The sequence below is a fragment of the Vidua chalybeata genome, chromosome 9 (assembly GCF_026979565.1).
Source record: "Vidua chalybeata isolate OUT-0048 chromosome 9, bVidCha1 merged haplotype, whole genome shotgun sequence".
Classification (NCBI taxonomy): Eukaryota; Metazoa; Chordata; class Aves; order Passeriformes; family Viduidae; genus Vidua; species Vidua chalybeata.
In genome coordinates, this window is record NC_071538.1 from 24,433,361 (window position 1) to 24,452,946 (window position 19,586).

The following is a 19,586-nucleotide window of genomic DNA, read 5'->3' on the forward strand; positions in this document are numbered from 1 at the left end:
GCGAGTGTGCAGGCCTTGCTTTAAGTCAGAATCTCTGCTAGGCCAAAAGTGCTGACTGCATCCCATTCTGGAGGGGAAAATGGAAGGAGGTTGCTCCAGTTGAAGGTCAAGGTGCAGTTTTAGGTTTCCTTTCTGTGGTGTTGGTGGTGGATATTGGCTCTCAGTGTGCCCAAGGGCTCCAAGTGTCTGTCAGGGCAGTCTGGGTGTGGGAAGTGTCCCTGGCCCAGCACTGGACCTCCATCTGTCTCCCTCCTTGGCTGTTGCCAGCATCTCCTGGATCCATCCACTCAGCCCCAGTGGAGAGGTGCTGAAGATCTGGGGACTCACGTGGCAGGGTGTTCGTAGCCTTTGCAAAGCGGTTATTGGCCCACGGGGCAGGTCAGGGAGTCCTTGGGCCCCTCTGAAACTGATAGGAGCTGTCTTAAGCCCTGCATTCAGCTCTACCCCTCAGAAACTAGGATTCCATCCTCTCTTACTCAGACATTGCCCAATCCCAAATGGAATAATCAGTTCACACATCAAATTGCACATCCAAGCCCCACACCTTTTGTGGCAAATGATGGAAATGACGCACACTGATCTGAGGTGTCCATACATCAACAGGCTGAATGTGGAGAAGGTTGTCTGTGCCTGTGAACATATGTGGATCCACTTTCCAAGGATGTTGGAGTGCAATGAGCGTTTTGCTTAATGTAGGTTCACGTAGCTCTGCATTTCACAGTGGAATGAAATAGAACATGGAGAAAACGAAATCATGAGACACTTTCTTTAGGTGTAAGTAAAACTTTGTGGGCCAAATGTTCACTGCTTTGAAAGGACCTAAATTGCATTCAGACCTTGGGTTTTGTTCTTTTTATTTCAGGATTTTGGTACGTTGCATCACAATTTGAGCACAAAGATGATGAAGAAAGCAATCGTGTCATCCAGAGCAACACCAGATCTTTCAGATAACTCACTGAACCCAGAGCTACAGTCAACCTTACTGCTGATCTCCAAGTTTTCAAAAGAATGTTAGTACTAGGAAATGTTTATCTTTATTTTTAAAATTTCTCTTGCTGCTCTTCTATTTGAAGTGATGACACTAATGGCCTTAAATTTTTATACCAGCGTTCAAAGAAAAATTGAAATTTTGTTATGAAATTATCCAATTTAAGGTAAGATATTGGCTGGGGCACATCAGGATGTCACAACAGATCTCCTGAATTGTAAAATTTTAGAATTTTTTTGCGCAATGCAATATTTAATTTTCTCTTAGAAACAGTGTTCACTTTCATTGGCCAAACCATGAATTTAGCTGTGTAATTAATCTCCAATTCTAAAGATGCATTGTAAATTTACAATTATGTTAATTTTTTTAATCTTTTTTTTCTATTTATTTTTCTTTTTCTCTTTTCCTCTTTTTTTTTTCCCCATTTTTTTTCATTCAAGAGTCACAGCATAATCTAGTGGTCAAATATGAAAAGGTGACTTAGTGGATTATCCATTGCTTTTGTATTTTATTCAGACAGAAAAAATACCAGCATAAAGAAATTGGCTGCTTATGCTCAGGAAAGCAGTTACCGGAGCTAAAGCCTTCTTTAAATATTAATTTTCTGTTTTTGCAAAGAGTCATTTTTACTGAATCAGCAATCATTTTGCAGTCTCAGGCTGTATGTATGCCTACGCAGCTGTGGTGGGTTGGCCTTGTCTGGATGCCAGGTGCCCACCACAGCTCCTCTCTGCCTGCCCTCCTCAGCAGACAGGGCACAGGAAGTGTGACCAAAGGCTCACAGGCCAAGACGTGGACTGTCTTGGCAAAACAGTGGAGGTCCACCCTGGGGCCAGCTGGCACCGGCTCTTCTGGAAGGGGAAACTTCCAGCAGCTTCTCATAGAAGCCACCCCTGTAAGCCCCTGGCTACCAAAACCGTGCCACACGAAGGCTGTGCAATAGGATGAAATGCAGCTCCCCATGCCTGGAGCCTCGGTACCACAGACACCATTCTAGCAGGAACAGCCAGGATCCTGCCAGCCTCACCAGGGCCCTTCTGCTGCCTTCTTTCTAAAGCACTTTCTTACACCACCCTGTTGAGATGAATATGAAGACAGTTACTGAACTGCCACCATGAAAATCAGATTTTATCCAGTAGTGTTGTCATTTGTACCTCAAAGCTGCTCTGGTGGTTTTCTTTTCTACCTTAGTAATCAAAACATTTTGGCCTGAGGCTTCCAAAACTCTTAAAAAAACACCACCTTGCTAGGCTTGTGTAGCTCACAAGAAATTAGGCAGGAAATATATCCTTTGGGAACTGAGTTTGAATAACATCTAATACTGCCTAAAAGTCCAATATTTTTGATCTACGGAGTTGTTATTGCAGCAATGACCTGGTAATATAGGATTCCGGCCTGCAGGCCACTAAATACTGTATTGCCATTATTAATAAAGAGCCACAGGCTTTCAAAGCCTCAGGACTGAGAGATGTCAGATTTGTTTTGCTTGAACTCACACAGGCTTGGCTGGAGCTCTGTCTTAACTTGCTTAGATGTAGCATCAATTTTCCTTATGAGGTGGCTATGTCAAATTTCATTTACTTTAACCTCTGCGCTGAAAACCAGATCTGATCTAAGCTGTAGTAACAAGCAGTCATTCCGTGGAGAAGGAAATATTTATCACTAATGCAGAAATACAGGCCTAGCATGACAGCAGAGGCCCTGGAGTCAATGATGTGCAAGGGGACACACATGCATGCAAACATACAAGAGCAGCTTAGAAGCTTTGTAGAAACTGGAGTGCTACACAACATTTGGAACCCAAATTTTGATTCTATTCAGGAAAAGTAAAAGCAGACTCCACTTGGAAAACCACTCAAACAACCCTGGCTGTATAATCTACAGTTCTGCAAGTCACTGTGTGTACAGTTACAGATCAGACTGTTGCTCTTAGCAACTCAATACATCTTAACTGGAATTTGAATTTTTGTCTTCATGAAGTTACCACACATTTACAAAAATATAATCATGTTCAAATGGATAAAGAAGGGAGAAAAAAAAATCACTAGAAGGTTAATTAAGGTGTGGAAAAGCTTATTTATACAGGCTGTGGAATCTTCACCCCTAGGGCAGTTTGACACCAGGCTGGAGAAAGTCCTGAATGATGTGGTTGGATTTCAGTATTGACCTTGCCTTTGAGTAGGTACTGGACTTGACTTTGACTGGACTTGAGATTGCTGCGAAAGGATCTCCCTCCTTTCCCACCCGAATGAGTCTGTAGTTCTGACTCATACTGGTACTGCTAAACCACTTGCTTTCAATCTCTGTAAAAGCAAAGAACTTCTAAGCCATGGATTTCACCACAAAAACATGATGCATTGGTGTTGAGGAACTCTATTGTTCAAAAATCTACAAATTAAACATCTTGGAAAGTAAAAAAGGTAATATATTATTCATACATTTTGACTGTAGACATGATGGTGAGAGAAAGTGTATTTTTTTTTTTTTTTACTTTCTGTGTCTTAGAAAAAACACACATATTTTTTTATCAGCTTGACTTGCATGTTGCTATGTTAAACCTCTGCTCTAGAGGTGTTCAGCTTCAGCAGCCTGGTCTAACAGGGTAAAGAGACTTTAGAAGAGTTTTTCTCTATTTTTGGGGGAGATTTTGTGCTAGGAGGAACAGGTGGGCTGAAGAGCCATGAGATATTAGTTATTTCAAGTGAAACAGTTCTTGTCAATTGTTCAGTGTAACTAAAGATTACGTAGTTTCCTCAGACTTCTCTAAGCAGAACTGGGAACAGTGTTCCGTAGTTGTGAGCGGAAAACATTTGAAGTTCTATCATTATTTTACCATCTGGTGAATGATGTGCAGATTAACAACTGGAATGTGCTAGAACACTAAAAGGGAAATAGGAAGGTTTGCTTTGCCTACAAGTTTCACAGATCTGCTGCATAAAAAGTTCTCTGGAGTCATTACCCAGGAGTGAACTACAACTCAGGCCAATTTAAACAGGATGCAGCGGCACAGCCACCGCAGGCCTGCATTTACAATTGTTATCTTCCCATCTGCTACAATTGCACGTTGACCAGCATACCCCAGAAAATCTTCTGGACTTTATACAAACCACAAGCCACACACACAGAACTGGCTAGGCTGGTCAGTGTTACTTTTAAAGTTTCAACAGCCTCAGAAAAAAACTGCTTATGTTATCAAGAGAGAAAATACACTGCTCTATTTGCACACTGTGTTAATTATTCCACCTGTTTCCCAATTCATAGATGTTTCCTAGCTTATACTTATGGCAGCTACAAAAATGCAGTAACAGATCCTGTAAGAAATTGCTCCTACATTTCTGCTTTTCTCATAGATCCCTTTAGAAGATACTTTTTTACCCAACTCCTTCCCAAACTTATTTGGACTGTTATCTGATCAACCTAACGAGACTGCTGTGACCACCCACAATGGCCAGGTCTTTGCCCCAGCTGTCAGTGTTCAGTCACCAAATGTGCACGGTGAGACCCTCCAGGTGCACCGTGCACACAGCGCCAGGTCCATCACGACCACTCAGGAAAATTGAAGGGGCCTTGAGGACTTTATGGACTGAACGCCTTGCTTTTTCTATGGAGAGGTGTGGGAGGCAGCCATCCCTACGGACCAGGTTCCAAGCACGTTTTCTCCGTGGCTGGCTCCAGCACAGCCTGGGTGTCCCTGTGTGCTCCAGCTGCCCAGAGCCACGGCAAGTCCTCCAGGCCCGGCACCGCGCCTCTGTGGGACCCACGGCCTGTGGCAATAATGACACAGGCAGGCTTTTGCCAGCCAGCAAACAGCTAATTAAGTACGGTGAGGCCTGAGATTTCATCAGTCAAGATCGGGGATTTCACCCTCTCTTAAGATCACAGCCTGTATCCCCCAGAACAAGGCAGGCTTCAGAGCTGCCTGTGTGGCTGCGGCGGTAGGTGGCAGGAATCTGAGCATCCTCAGCGCTCACGCTGATTATCCCCTCACAAGTTGTAATTATGGCGGCGTTTCCCTCGGCCAGACACAGCTGCCGCCCTGAGGCAGCAGGCTCATGCCTGTGCCAGCCACGCCTCAGTTCACGGGAGGCAGGCAGGGACAAGTCTCTGCAACTAAAGGCTGAGGACAGGACATTTTGAGAGTAACACTCTTTAGCATTTGGTGTGAGGACAAGCTCCTAAGTATTAACGGGGAAGGGGAGGCTCCCGCCTCCCCTGGGAGCAGCCTCAGCGCGCACGTCCCGCGACCTCCGCCGGGGGCGCCAGTCTCGCGAGACCTGAGGCAGCGGCGTCGCCCCGGCTCTCGCGCGATTTGCGCCGCTGGTTGCGGCGATGGCGGCGCCGGGCGCTGAGGAGCTGCGGGCGGGCGGGCCGGGACCCGCGGGCGGCCCGGGGCTGGGCCCGGGGCCGGGCACCGTCCCGCCGCACCCCGGCGTCTCCCGGCGGCGCGGGCGGACGCTGCTGGTGCGGCACCTGCCCGCCGAGCTGACGGCGGCGGAGAAGGAGGATCTGCTGCAGCACTTCGGGGCCGTGTCTGTGCGCGTCCTGTCGGACCACGGGCGGCTGGTGAGGGCCGGGGCCGGGGCGGGGCGCAGGCCGGGCTGAGCCTGGAGCCGGGCAGGGCTGAGCCTGGAGCCGGGCCGGGCTGAGCCTGGAGCCGGGCCGGGCTGAGCCTGGAGCCGGGCAGGGCTGAGCCTGGAGCCGGGCCGGGCTGAGCCTGGAGCCGGGCCGGGCTGAGCCTGGAGCCGGGCCGGGCTGAGCCTGGAGCCGGGCAGGCGCGGGGGCCCCGCTCCCAGGGCGGTCGGGACAGCGGCCGGCTCCGGGATCCCGGCCCGCCCGCCGCCAGCCCCGTGCCCGCGGCTTTGGCCTCTTGCCGCTGCGAGTGAGCCTGGGCTTAAGCCGCGGAGAAGGGCCTCTTGGCACATGCAGGGGTGCAGTTTCACAGGTCTCTTGAAACCTCTGGTTTGCTTTCTTCTTCCTCCAGATTACGAAAACGTGAATGTATTTGTTCTGCGTTTAGTATTCTTCATAAAGAGCCTCGTGTTTTGCAGAACTGCAGATGGATGATGTCTGCATATTTTATCAGGGTCATGCTTCATAGGATATCGGATATGCTGATTTTGTTACAATGATTTTGGGTACGGAATCATGTATTGGCAAGATGGGGTAATAAAGTTTGTTAAAACAAATTTAACTTTGAAAGGTGTATTCTGTGAGGATTTGATTTAATTTGGAAAATTAGGGGGAAAAGTGGAAACTATTGAAACGTTCAGAGCACAATAGTTACAACTTCTGTAGCAGGAAGAGCGTTACTTTGATGAAAATGTTTTGTGGGGTGCTCCAACGAATTTTCTTGCAGTTTAGAATGGTTTTTGCTTGCTAGAAAAAAACCACTTGTCCTGTATTCCTCCAACTGCTGAGCTCATGTCTTAATTTTGACTGCAGGAGGTACTTTTCCAAAATTCTTAAGAAAAATGTTTTCTAGTCCTTCATGTTTGCCCCAGATGGGAGTTAGATGACTCCCATGTAGTAACTTTCAAATATGTAAGCTTGAACTAACAAAGTGCTTGTGGCTCAATGTTTTACATGCAATATCTTACGTTTTTGATTCAAATACATTATAACTTTTTTGTTTTCTAGAAACATACTGCTTTTGCCACCTTTCCAAGTGAAAATGCAGCTGCAAAGGTTTGTATTGAGTTTGTAACTGAATGTTTTAGCAAAGCATTGAGTTGCCAATGCTCTGATGTGGTTTACACATCATCTGGTACTTAGTGCTAGGAAAAAACAAAGCGGCACAATGTACACTGAGAGTTCTGTTTCAGAATTTGCTTGCAGGACTTGATGAAATTTTTGAACACTTCTGTAGAGTCCTAGGAAAGGTGGATTGAAAGGGGTTTGTGGAAGTCATCTGATCCAGCCTGGCAAAGTTAGAGAAGCTGAGACTGATCAGAGCACTGTTTAGGATGTGTGTGCATTTATATGCAAACTATAAACCAAGCAGAGTTTCCTTGTCTCCTGTGTAATTGTGTTTGCCATAAAAGTCAGCCCTAGTGATTCTCACAATCCAAGTCTGCCTTGAATGCCCAACTTTGATAAGAAAACTACTGTATTAATAGAGGATATGGATGCCAAAAAGGTAATATTAATAATGCTTTTTAAATACTAGTCTGGTTAAAAAGCCTGTGCCAGAACTTTCCGCTTATACCTTGGGGGATTTTTTTTGGTGCGTTTTTTTTTTTGTTAGTTTGGTTTTTTTGGGGTTTTTTTTGGGCCACATTTTAGAGGACTAAAAAAGTTAAAGACTGTGTGAGGTGAACAGTGGTGAATTAGCTGCTTGTGCCAGTTGTTAGCAGCCTGCTGGGCTCTGGACTTGAAAAATGCTGGATCTTCCTAGTGCCACTGTTAAGATCTTGATTTTAAAATTCCTAGCTGTTAGTGACAGAATTTAGCATGCTTATAGTGCAGGAGCAAAAGCTTGGTTACTTGAAATTCCAGCAATTTAGTAGGCTGTGTGAAAAGTTGGATTGTTAAAGCTGCTGCTGTGTTCAGGTGACCAACCTCTGCAGTGGTTCTGGCTGTGCAGCCTGGACCCTTTCCTTCCTGACAGCAGGAAATGCTGCTAAAAGCAGGGCTGGGAAGACACAAACAGTGCAGAGCTCTCATGCCCACAGTAACACAGGCTTAGCTTAAAGCAGCTGGGACTGCATCCTGTGGCCAATGTACCACTCAAAGGAAAAAGAGTTATGCTTTAAGATAATTCTCATGTTTGTCCTCTTCCCTTTCTTTTCTCCTCTGTAATTACTTGAAGGCTTTATCAAGACTGCATCAGCTGAAACTTTTGGGTCACACGTTAGTTGTTGAATTTGCAAAGGAGCAAGAGAGTGCACAGGTACTTAGCCAGCCTTCTGCCTCAGACAAGTGCAAAAGGTATGTGCAGAGTAATTTCCTTGTGTTTGTGGTCAAGGAAAGGGGATTCTGGATTCATGATACTTAGGTGGTATGTGTAACTCAAAGGATGAGTTGTAACCATCTGGAAGTCTTAACAACAGGCTCAGACCTATAGGACAGTGACTGCATTCCTCCCAACAGAACTGTGTCATTTGCACCTGTGAAATGTGCAAATAAGTGATAAAAGCTATATGATAGTGCTAAATTAAAAATAGTGTAGTAAGAGTTTTCAAGTTATTTATTCCACTTTCTGAATATGAGCAAATCAGTAATTTAATACCTTTGAATTTCTGGTCTCTGAAGAGAGTGCATGATAAATAATTTCAGTTCTTTTCCTTTGATTGGATTTAAGTCAGGAGTGCCTGAATATAGGAAGACTTAAATCTACATATGTATTTATTTCAGAAGACTGTCACTACTGTAATTATCCTCATGTATTAATTATGAAGAATTGGTAACAGCTGTAGTATTGCAGTTGGTAAAAGAGTTTTTATATTTAATAATAGATGATGCATATTTTATATATTACATAATGCATACTTAATTTTTGTCCTGTTTTAATTGAGTCTAAATTAATTTTCAGCATAGAAGAACCAGTGAAAGAAGAAGAAAAGATAGAACCAAACTGTGTTAAAATAGAGAATGGAATTGCACCCAACCATGGGTTAGTGTTGAGTTTTTATCTTTCTTACTTTATTCTGTTACAGATTATTTTGAGCTGTGTTATGTACTGAACAAGAGTTTTGTTTCCTCCTATGCTGCTGTTCCTCAGGCATAGCTGTAGGAGTTGTCATAAAGATGGAGTTTCGGTTCCTCAAGTTTAGAATCCTCACATCTGCATAGTGACTGGTGCTTTGAGCTGTGAACTTGTGGATTGCAGAACGGCCTTCTAGCACTATGCATTGCTTTCCTGGGAGGTTGGAGGGCTGAGGTTTTCCCAGTGTTAACAGCAGAATACCACTGACTTCTTTTTCCTGATGTTTCTTCCTTTTTCCTCCCCCCATTTTCATGTTAGCATACAGGAAGTAGTAAATTTTTTGAAGCTAATGCAGCCCTTTGAGCACTTAGTTTCTGATACTTGTACAGGCTGCTATGCTGTGCTTTTGGTTTTGGACATGTTGATTGTTTCTGTTTGCTTTAGGCATCTGCATGGCTTGATACTTTCAGTATGCCCAAGCCCAGTAAATCTGTCATGCATTGGGGACTACTTCATGATGTTGGAAGGCATTTTAAGTGGCCCAAAACTGTTGTAGGGAAAATAATAATATTTCAGTGTTACTTCAGATGTAATCAGTAGTTAAGCCTCTTGTAATCATTAATTGTTACCAGTGATTAAGTGGCAATAATGTTAAAGTGTCTTGTTTTCAATCTTTTTTTCCTCAGCCTCACCTTTCCCATCAATTCTTGTCTCAAATATCTGTATCCACCACCTTCAAGTGCAATTCTAGCAAATATAGCAAATGCCTTGGCAAGTGTGCCCAAATTTTATGTCCAGGTAAGTAAAAAATAAAAAAAAAAAAAGTATAAAATTAAAGCTATTTAATTTTTTCATCTTTTAATTATTCACAGAAGTAATTATTTTTGTCATCATAAATACTAACTTGGTTTTTCTGTGACAGTGTTAACCAATCTTAGTTGTTTGCTATGCTGAGGTAATGAGATTTTATTAACCTGAGGTAGATTACTTAATTGGCACTGAAGACTTAACTGGATATGCTCTTTCTAATTAGATGTGACTTGAGTACCTGGGATTTCATTCTGAGAAGATGCTGTACTTTTTTTTATTAGCCTTGTTAGGGTGTTGCTTATATTGACTGTTAGTGTTGGATCTCAAGTGCAAGTTTTACATTGAAACTGTGCTGATTTACACCTGCCAGGAGTGATAGGCTCTTTTACCTAGCAAGGAACTGTTATCACTTACTTATTCAAAGGAAACCTACTTATTTTGACTCATTTCAGGTACTTCATCTGATGAATAAAATGAATCTTCCTCCACCTTTTGGACCAATCACTGCTCGCCCTCCCATGGTAACATTTTAAATATATGTCCAGTATTGTAGGATTGAGTCACAATTTAAAATGTTAGCAGCATAGTAGGAGATCTTAATTTCTAGAGGATTGCAAATCCTGCTGCATTTCACTGGGTACATGTTGGTCTTCTAAAGTAATTCTTTGGACTCTACTTAGAATAAACCATCTATGGTAGGAGCACTGGAATGATTCAAACTGTTGAAACTGAGATGGTTTTGGAACCTAAGCCTTCACCCATATGCTTTGACTGTATTCTTCTCAGGAAAGTCCTTGAAGCTGAGTGCAAAGTGAAAATCCAAGGCCAAGGTTGCTGTATTTTTTTATCATCTGAAAAGAATTAAACCATTCACTGTTATGCTTCAGAAAGCAGATTTTTTTTTTGCTTGTGGAAAGTTTTTCATTAGTAATGTAGTTTACCAAAATGATATCTAGATCCCTATAAGCATACTTGGAGAAAATACTTGTTAAGTTATCATTAATTGCTTTGACTGTTGTTATTAAGAAAACAAGATAAGTTTAGGATTTTTCCTTTAAAAAATTTACTTTTTAAAACTTTTTCCCCATAATTAGTACGAAGAGTATTTACCAGTGCCTGTGCCACCTCCCCCAATCCCACCTCTGCCTCCTGAAGAGCCTCCTTTGCCTGAAGAGGAAGAAGAAGGACTGTCTAGTGGGGATGAATCAGAATATGAAAGTGATAATGATGAGGAAAAGGAGAGGTATGCATTTTACAGTCATTTGCAAGGTTTTGGGCTTTCTGAAAGGGGTGGTTTTACTTCTCCAGCTTCTAGTTCAGCAAGTGGTAATGTTTGCAGTATATACATGTAGCATTTCGTAGAGAGTATGTAGAAATCTTTCCAGATGCTTAGAGAAACTCCAGAGTGCAGGAGGACAGTGCAGGTTTAAATGTAGTAAGAAAATGAAAGTGGCCTATTGGTGTGCAAGTTTTCATTTGTTCCCATGTCCAAAAAAAACCCAACTAAACAAAAACTCAGGAAGCAGAAATTAGATTATTTTCTGAAGTTTTCATTGTTCCACATCTCTCTAAATTGACTCCTCAGTTCAAATCGTATGTGCACACCAACTTCCAGAACATTCTTTTTACATCAGCGGGTATTGCTAGCAGTGATAATATTTGTGCTGAGGATTCTCTTGCAGTTTTGGGAGTGAGTTTTACGTCATAGCTGTGGTTTTTTTAATCTTTAAACTAACTCTGAATTAAAAAGTAGCTTTATTCTTTGCTGTCTAAACTGAGAAGTAAATCAGAAAGTCCCTATGCTGTATTTGCAAAAACACATCATGTGGAAAAAGGTACCCCTGTTGAGCGTTACAAAATCAGGTTCAGCTTGGGGCATCACAGCTTCTCTCACAGCTTCAGTGTCCCAGTAAGGAGCATGCTTGGGGAAGGAAGGGCATCACTGACATGTTAGGATTATGGTCAGTCCTTAAGTGCTTGGTATATATTTGCTGTGTGTTACAGTTTCAGTTTTAAGTTAGTTAGTGCTACAATTATATTCTGAAAAGTTCTATGTTAAGGATTTTAAGGAAAGGGGAAGGGTTTTTTAAATTAGTACTTTCAAATAAACTATAAACCTCTTTGTTTTATTTTCGTTTTGTTTTTATTTTTGTCTAAAATAGAATGACCAAGTTGATGGAATTAGCAACCCTTCAGCCTAAAAGACCAATAAACACAAAGAAACGTGGTGTTAGAAAAAAGCAAAGAATTAAAGACATGTTGAATGTTCCTGTGTGTACTTCCCACAGGTTTGTGGTTTTTGCACTTATCCTATTGCTTTTATTACCCTAAAAATCAAAATTTTCCTCTAGTTTGAACTAAAGTCTGCTCAACAACATTAAAGTGTGCTTAATGCAAGCTCTGTTTATCTTCCTGTCAAACCAATAGAAATTCCTTTTCCTAAGAAGATAACTAGTTTTCCATCACAGTTGTGACTGAAGCAATTTGGATTTATTGTTTGGGCTGCTTCTTAAAACAAAAAATTAAAAGTACAACACTGGAAGAATAGAAACTGGCTTGTTTTAAAGTAAGTTTGAGTCTGAGAACTGCAGATCTTTGCCACAGTAGACAGCAGTGCAGTATTTCTATGTTGTGATGAATGGTTGTGAATGCATTTTTACTAATGGCTGCCTGCTTCCTCCAAGTGATTTGCTACTTTTTTTTTTAATGTCGTATATTTTATATAGTAGGTGAGAGCAGCAGCAAGGCCAGTTATTTTTCATGCTTAAGTTACTGATGAAGGTTTTAATAAATGCCTGTGTGTATGTCCTGTGGTACGTGATTGTTGGTTTTGCTCCCACTGCCAGACATACCTTCTGTATCTGCAGTGTTGTAATCACCTCTAACTCTGTTGGGTGAAATATGTGAAATGGAGAACATGTGTTTGTAGTAAACAACTGCATAAAATCTAACTGGAAGAAATCTTGTGTTTGACCATGCATTCATCAGTGTCTGAATCTATAATTAATGTGTTGTTGTTTTAAACAGTAACTCGCACCCTACACTGTCACCTTCAGATGTCTTTGAGCAGCTGCAGCACGTAGGTCATAAAAAAATAGAGTTTCATATTAGTACTGAGATCCCAGCTGTTCTTCAGATAAACTCAGAAAAAGAAGAAAAAAATGGTAAGAGAGTTTGTACTTGAAATGTATTTAATGTTCAAGTATGTGGCTTCAGTATATAAAAGGGTGCTGAAATTTGCACCAGGAAATTCTTTTCCCTTACTGTATTGGAGCTTGCAACACCAAGTTGCATCATATTTGTATTTGCTGTTTTTCCCATGTTACAAGCTTTGGAAAGGATCCAGAGGATTTTAAAGGTCTCTCTCCCATGTACTTATAGGTTTATGGTGAATTGCACTGTCTTTTAAATGTTAGGATGCAAATGTTACAAATTTTCAGTATTTTATGATGTAAATGAATATATCACGGTAGTTTCAGATTTTCCTTTTCCAGCTTTTAGAGAGCAGCATCCAAGAGATTGCCAACCCCTTTTCTCTGGTGCACTGATTATCTGCCATAAAAGTGCAATGATAACAATGAGGTGTGATGGCTTTTTAGAGGGTTATGGTCAATCTGTGGTTCTTGGTACTTTAGAGTAATATCCAGTTTCTTGAAGGGAATATAGTGAAATGGATACAGGATTGAACAGCAAGGCAAGTTTTATGCTAACTAATGCATGCCGTTGCCTTTATTTGTACTACATGGGGTTTTATACGACTGTACAGAGCAGGTACTTTTGTCAAACCAGGGATTAAAACTCATTTTTAGGGGTGTATTCAAATTGCCTTACAAAGTCTCCTCTATTATAATGTTGCTGGAAAGAGTATTGTTTTCTTGCTGGCTCTTGATCTTGGTGTGAATAAAAGTACAAACCACTTACATAATTTGTTGAAATTTCAGATCTTTGTGCAACCACAGAAGAAATCAATAATACAGGCTTTGGAAGGATTTTCCCAGCTCCTAGCTCAAATGATAAAATGGAAACTGAAGAGGAGGATGATGAAATACCATCAGAATTTATTTCTAGAAAGGACCTAGAAAAAAACAGACTTTCTAGAGAAGGTATAATTGTGAGAATAGATTATCTAGCTACAGCTTTTTGATTTGTTGCAACAAATATCTTAAATAAGTGTTTATTTTCTTAATTGAGCATATAGTAAATTATTTTATACTGAGCAGATGTGCAAAGTAAATGAACTAAAGCATGGTTTATTTTTTTTTTTTCTTCAAGAAATGGAAAAATATTCTGTTTTCAAAAACTATGAGCCAGGTGATCCAAATTGCAGGATATATGTGAAGAATTTAGCTAAACAAGTTCAAGAGAAGGTAAGTAAAGAAGCAAATTAAATATCTATCAAAAGAACTTTTTCTTAGCATTTATCTTACACCTGCACTTTAATTTCAGGATCTTAAGTTCATTTTTGGAAGATATGTTGACTTCCAGTCAGAGGTGGAACGCAATATGTGAGTTCATTTTGTACTTGGTTAGAATTAAGCCTTTTATATTAACTTCTATCACACTTCTGAAAACTGGGATTTTAAAAATAGCAATATTCACATTTTCTGTCTTTCTGCATAAACAAAAAATGTGTTAGACCTAAAAATCATTTATTAAGATGAAGAAATAGAATTTTATGACAAGTGACTGAAGACACTATTATTTTGCCTTTATATTTGCATGCCTAGGTTTGCTTTTCTTGGCTGTGTGACACAGAATGAACTGTGTAGGTGATTGTGTGTATTGATCATTTTGCATATGTCCTATCTTGGTAGTAATGCACATCAATTTGCCATCCTGCAGTTTAATATTACCTTTTAGCAAATGGTTTCTGCAGGCAAAATGGTCTCCAAGGACATCACGCCTCCTTGTAGGCTTTGCTTCTGTTTCTGCTGTTTCTCCCACCTGAAGCATGAGAATTGTGCATTTGTATGCACAGTTTGTATTTGTACTGTGAAATCTGCAAGGTTTGGTAAACATGAGTAATTCCCACTTCTCCATTGTTGTCCCTAGGTTCGATATCCGTTTGATGAAAGAAGGCCGGATGAAGGGACAGGCTTTCATTGGACTTCCCAATGAGAAAGCAGCTGCCAAAGCACTAAAAGAAGCAAATGGCTATGTCTTGTTTGAAAAACCCATGGTAGTTGTATCCTTTTCTTCAAGCATTTACATTATATTCTTTGTAATCTCTGCCAGTCTCTAGTTTTGTTGTCATAGTGTTCTGCAAAATAAAAAATGCCTTAAGAAAACCAGTCAGCATAAAAAAACACAGAGGCAACTCTTCTGAAATAGGAAAGTAAAAGTGATTTATTTAAGAACAGAATTTGCTGGTCTTACATCTTTGATCCTGCAAAGACAATACAGAAGATAATTTAGTTTGCATGACCACTATATTTAAATTAAATACAAGGGTTTTGCCTTGGCTAGGTGTATGTTTACAGAATCAAGAACATAAGAAATCTTCCGGTAAGAGTAAGTGGTTCTAGACAGGTTTTTCAGCTGGAATGGTCTCTTTTTGATTGCATAGCACTGTTTTTTTGTGTGAAAGTCCTTTCTTAATTTTCACTTAAATATTTCAGAGTTTCAGTTTCTTTATACTCATATTAACCCCAGCATCTGCTGCTTTTACTGTTTTTGCTCCCAAATACTGAGACATGAAAGTTACAAATTCATGCTGGGTTGGAAGTTTGTAAATATCAAACATTTATCCTACTGTAGTTACCCTGTGTGCATCTAACCCATTCCCAGTTAATCCTCCTTATGGGCTCTCTAATTTAAACTCTTGTACTGTGTATCAGTGAGGTCCTAATCTTTGACTAATAGACACTGTTATAATACTTCATACTGTAGTGGAATTGATTCACAGATAAAGGTCACTTTATAGACTAAATTGCAGAAGTAATCTTTTTTGTCTTTCCTAACTGACTTGTACTTACCAGACACTTGTAGTCCTTAATAGAATCTCAGCAATTTGCTCGTTCAGCTAGACCAAAACAAGATGCCAACGAAGGGAAAAGAAAAAAGTAAAACCCTGTGCGAGGTATGGACTCTGTGCCTGAAAGCAAAAACAAAGGATTGGGCTGGGGGTTTTTGTTAGTGTTTGGTTGGTTTTATTTACTCTCTCTTTAACAGCTTCTTTAGGAATAGCGATGATGGAGAGGAAATGTTCCGTACAAAGTAATTTTCTTAAATGTGTGCTTATATCAGAAAAACAGAGTGCAAGGTATATAGTTGGTATAAGTTTAAAACTTTCCTTTTTTTCTGTGTTTAAAACCTCAGAGACCAATATTTTCCTAATCCTGATATTGTAGGGCACTTGTCAGTTTCTCTAATCCTTAATCTGCAAAGATAAGGAGAATATTGTGGAATTTTGTGGAATTGGGCCACTTATCTTTTAGTAATTTTCCAGGGTTTTGGTATTGAAAAGTGTTGCCTCTTAACTCCTTCCTTTCCATCCCTGCCATTATAAAGTGATCCTGAAGAACTTGTTCCAGCAATAAACTTCTGCTAGCTGTAAAGAATCTTTACTAACTTTAGAAAATGAGTTCTTAGTGCTGTTGCAGTAACCTTTAAACTTGTCTGAATTAGTGAAGGATATTCTGTCAGGAAGTGCTGCTTAATGTTGCATCGATCAAGACTTCCTTTGTTGTGGAATGTGTAGGTCCTCATTTTTGGCATTATTTAAACATGAAGAAAGTACCTTCTGGCAGAAAGTTGTTATTTCACTTTTATTTCCTATCATGTAGCTTTACTTCACTGCTCCCTACTCTGAGTATTTATGTGAGAGTAAATCAAGCAGAATCAGCTCTAATTTACCTGAGTGGTTTCATGGCCTGCAAACATTTGTATAGTGAACTCTAAAATGACCGTGTGATGTAGCTGGTGCAAGAATAAAAAGCATTTATTTCTCAATCTGCACCCTCTTGATACATGAGTTAGCTCAAATTTAAAGGGCACTGACCTTAATTTCTGGTTACAGTTGAGATCACTCTGGTTATGCCTTCGCTTAAAACAAAATTAACTGAAGTCTTAGTCCAAGTACTTATGAAACATTACTTAGCCCATGGTGTGTTTTTAATCTGGAGCTTGATCCTTGTTACTCTGAAGAAAACTAGAATTTGAAATAAAGGATGTGAAAATTTGTTTTTGATTTTTACAAATTGGCTGTAAAGCCCACAGTGTGGTTATTGTGATGGTAGTATTTCTGTTGTTAACAGCTACTCTAATTGTCGGTTCTTCATTCCATCCATTGTCTTAGGATTTTTAAAATCAGATTTAGGCTTGTTTCTCTCTCTTTGGTCTTAATTCCTATTTTGTCTTATTGTTTGTAGCTTGCAAAATCTGTATTTTGTCAAGTTAAAGATCACTTTGTTATAGGCCATCTTCTGTACTGGTCGTTGAAAAGAGCCTTGGCTAAAGTGTTCTATTAGGATCAAGTATTTATGAGACTGTTTCGGTCTTGTTTGTCACTCCTTTCTTGTTAGAAAAAAACCTCCTATTTGTATGATTTAGTGTCTAATAAGATTACTAAGGTTTCTTATATTATAAAAAAATTGAAGCATTTTAGCTATTGGAGAACCTGATAGATGAAGTTTGAGCACTTTTGTTCTTTTAGGAATTCCACTTTTTTTTTTCAACTCATTTTGTATACTTATTCTGAATTCATTAAACATGCTAAATACTTGAATTGCTTAAAGAAAATAAGAAAGTGCTTATTTGTTATAATATTGATGGTCACCTCAGAAGCTTTTCCTAGAATGAGCAAACCATACTTAGGCAAGATTTAATTGTGCATCTGAAAGTCTTCCATGAGTTATGATCTTACAAGTGTCTCTGGTGTTCTGTTCATGGGCAGAACTTCTCACTTACCTTGACTGTTTATATGTTGTAATCATAACAATGTGGCACAGAGTTACACAGGTTTCTAAGGATCCATGACGTTTAATTAAAAATATTTGTTGCATTTCCCAAATAATGGTTAAGCTGACCCCTATTTCTGCATGACTGTTTTTCTGTTCCTGCTGGAATATTCTGATGGATGCTGATTAATGATGCAAAATTCCATGATAAAAACTTGAGTCTGCTTGAGTCTAGGGTTGTTTTTCTGTTGTGGGTGGGTTTTGTTTTGCTTTGGTTTGGTTTTTTGTGTTTGGGTTGTTTTTTTTTTTTTTTTTCTACAAAGGTTTTATCCCTTTTTTTTTTTTTTTTTTTTTTTTTTGACAAAACAATACATATGGTTTATAAAATACAGCAGAACTCCTTGCTGGCTGAAATGTCTTTTTATTGATGGACTGGCATAAAGTTCACCTGAAGTGACGTTTTCCTGTAGCTGAAATACAACTGTTTGGGAGAAAAGTTATGTGAAAGAAACTGATGTTGAGAGCTCTCCAGTTTCTTCATAAGGAAGAAGTGGTTTGAAAGCTCTCATTAAAGGGAAACATGATTGAGTTTTGGACCTGATGGAAATAAAGTGAGTCTGTAAAATGGCAAAGACTTGAAGGAGATGGAAAAATCTGCTGATGTCCTAATAGTTCCTGTTATCAAAAAATGTATTTACTTCTGAATATGAAGTTTAGTGTTGATGGATTCATCAGCCCTCATTAAATCTCATAAGGGATTAGAATTGGTTTTTATCAAAGACGCATATTTGATTTTTTTTTTTGGTAGGTAGCATAAAGTTATGTGTGTGCAATACTGAGAATCAAGTAAAATTAAACCACATTCTGCTGTTCTTCTTTAGAAACATTCCTGCGTAAATACTGCAATAATACTGTCATGCAGAGTGTATCCTTTCTTGTTGTATCCTTTTTTGTGCAATGTTTCCTGTAGCACACAACTGCATCTTAAGTTTTCATATAGAGTAGGTGTGGGGAGGAGTTAACATGTTTTAAGCTTGAGCTACTCTAATAACTTTAAAAAAGCAAATTTTTTCAGGGGGGAAAAAAGAAACCAATGAGTTGTCTGTACAATGAAGGTTCTCAGTCTTAAAAGGTAGCCTTCACCTTCTTCCTCAGATACCCTACTAATTTGCAGTCCTGTTCCTTAGAGGAACAGTTCTAGTTCATACCAGCTGATCTGTGTGAAGCTGTGCTGAGCTCACACTGATCAAGTTACCTTGTTTTACTTTAAAAACATAGTAATATAATAATATGTTGGCTAAAATACATCGCAGAGCAGTTTTAATATTAAGGGGTTGATCAGTATTTTAGATCATTTTGATGATTACTGTTGTTCTGATACATGAGAAACAATTTGGAGTTGATTTAGTTAATACATTCCTTACTTTGTCTTTTTTGAGTAAAGAAGAAAATTAACAATATCTTGCAGTTAAGTATTTGGAGCTGGACTAATAATCAACTATTAATCACTGCTGCCTTTTTGTTGGTTGTTTGGGTTTTGTTACATTGCTGTCTGCACCGAGGTGGTGTTATTGCTAGTGACCTACATGTTTCCTGTGGGTTTCATACTACATTACTGTTTAACATTCTGTAATCTAAAATGAACACAGTCTGCATTTATTAAGATGTATTTTTTCACAGACATTAAGCACTTTTTAAAACACTAAGCATCTTTCAATTTAGTTGTCAAAAGCCGGTATAACACTCCTTTTTTTTGGTAGTTCTTACTTTTAACATGCCTTTGTGATGTTCCAGGTCCCTTTTGTGTTCCATCTCTTTCAAGTATTATCGACCTGGGGAAGAAGCAGTGTAATCATCAGGACTCTTGAACTGTGCGTAGTAGCATTTCTAAAGTATTTAAGGCAGAGAATAAATTTTCCTGTCTTAAGGATTCCACATATCTTTAAATAACACAAGATTATTACATCATAAATGTATGTTAGATTGCTTGTGAAATCTAATAAATTATTTACCTTTTCTTCATTTTGCTGCCTTCTCTGTTTTGACTTTTGTTCTTGGGGTTTTGGGCAGAACAGGTCTTCTTGTCTTGAAAACCAAGCAGAAAGATTGGTGTATTGGCCTGAATTTGTTCTGTGAAACTGGGCACTGTTCTTCCTCAGTAATTAACTTGCATTGTTCATCTGCAACTTGAAAACTGTCACTGGTGAGACTGAAGTAATTAAATTCAGAGTAACAGTTAAAACTG

The 19,586-nt window shown here is 39.5% G+C and overlaps 1 protein-coding gene across 3 annotated transcripts; it reads left to right on the plus strand.

The window, feature by feature from the left end:
• The first annotated feature begins 5,317 nt into the window (after positions 1–5,317).
• Positions 5,318–19,363, plus strand: RNPC3 (RNA binding region (RNP1, RRM) containing 3). Of its 3 annotated transcripts, XR_008432398.1 has the most exons (16): positions 5,318–5,551; positions 6,626–6,673; positions 7,797–7,915; positions 8,520–8,600; positions 9,320–9,431; positions 9,896–9,964; positions 10,538–10,686; positions 11,606–11,731; positions 12,471–12,607; positions 13,385–13,546; positions 13,716–13,810; positions 13,890–13,948; positions 14,496–14,628; positions 15,450–15,522; positions 18,223–18,808; positions 19,136–19,363. XR_008432398.1 is itself a non-coding variant. In XM_053950781.1 (15 exons), the coding sequence occupies exons 1-14, from the start codon at positions 5,318–5,320 to the stop codon at positions 15,507–15,509; spliced, it is 1,584 nt and encodes a 527-aa protein (XP_053806756.1). In that variant the 3' UTR covers positions 15,510–15,522; positions 18,223–19,363. The 3 variants fall into 3 exon arrangements, 2 of the variants coding, with proteins under 2 accessions (XP_053806756.1, XP_053806757.1); XM_053950781.1 differs by having other exon boundaries at positions 18,223–19,363; XM_053950782.1 differs by lacking the exon at positions 18,223–18,808.
• Positions 19,364–19,586: the final 223 nt, after the last annotated feature.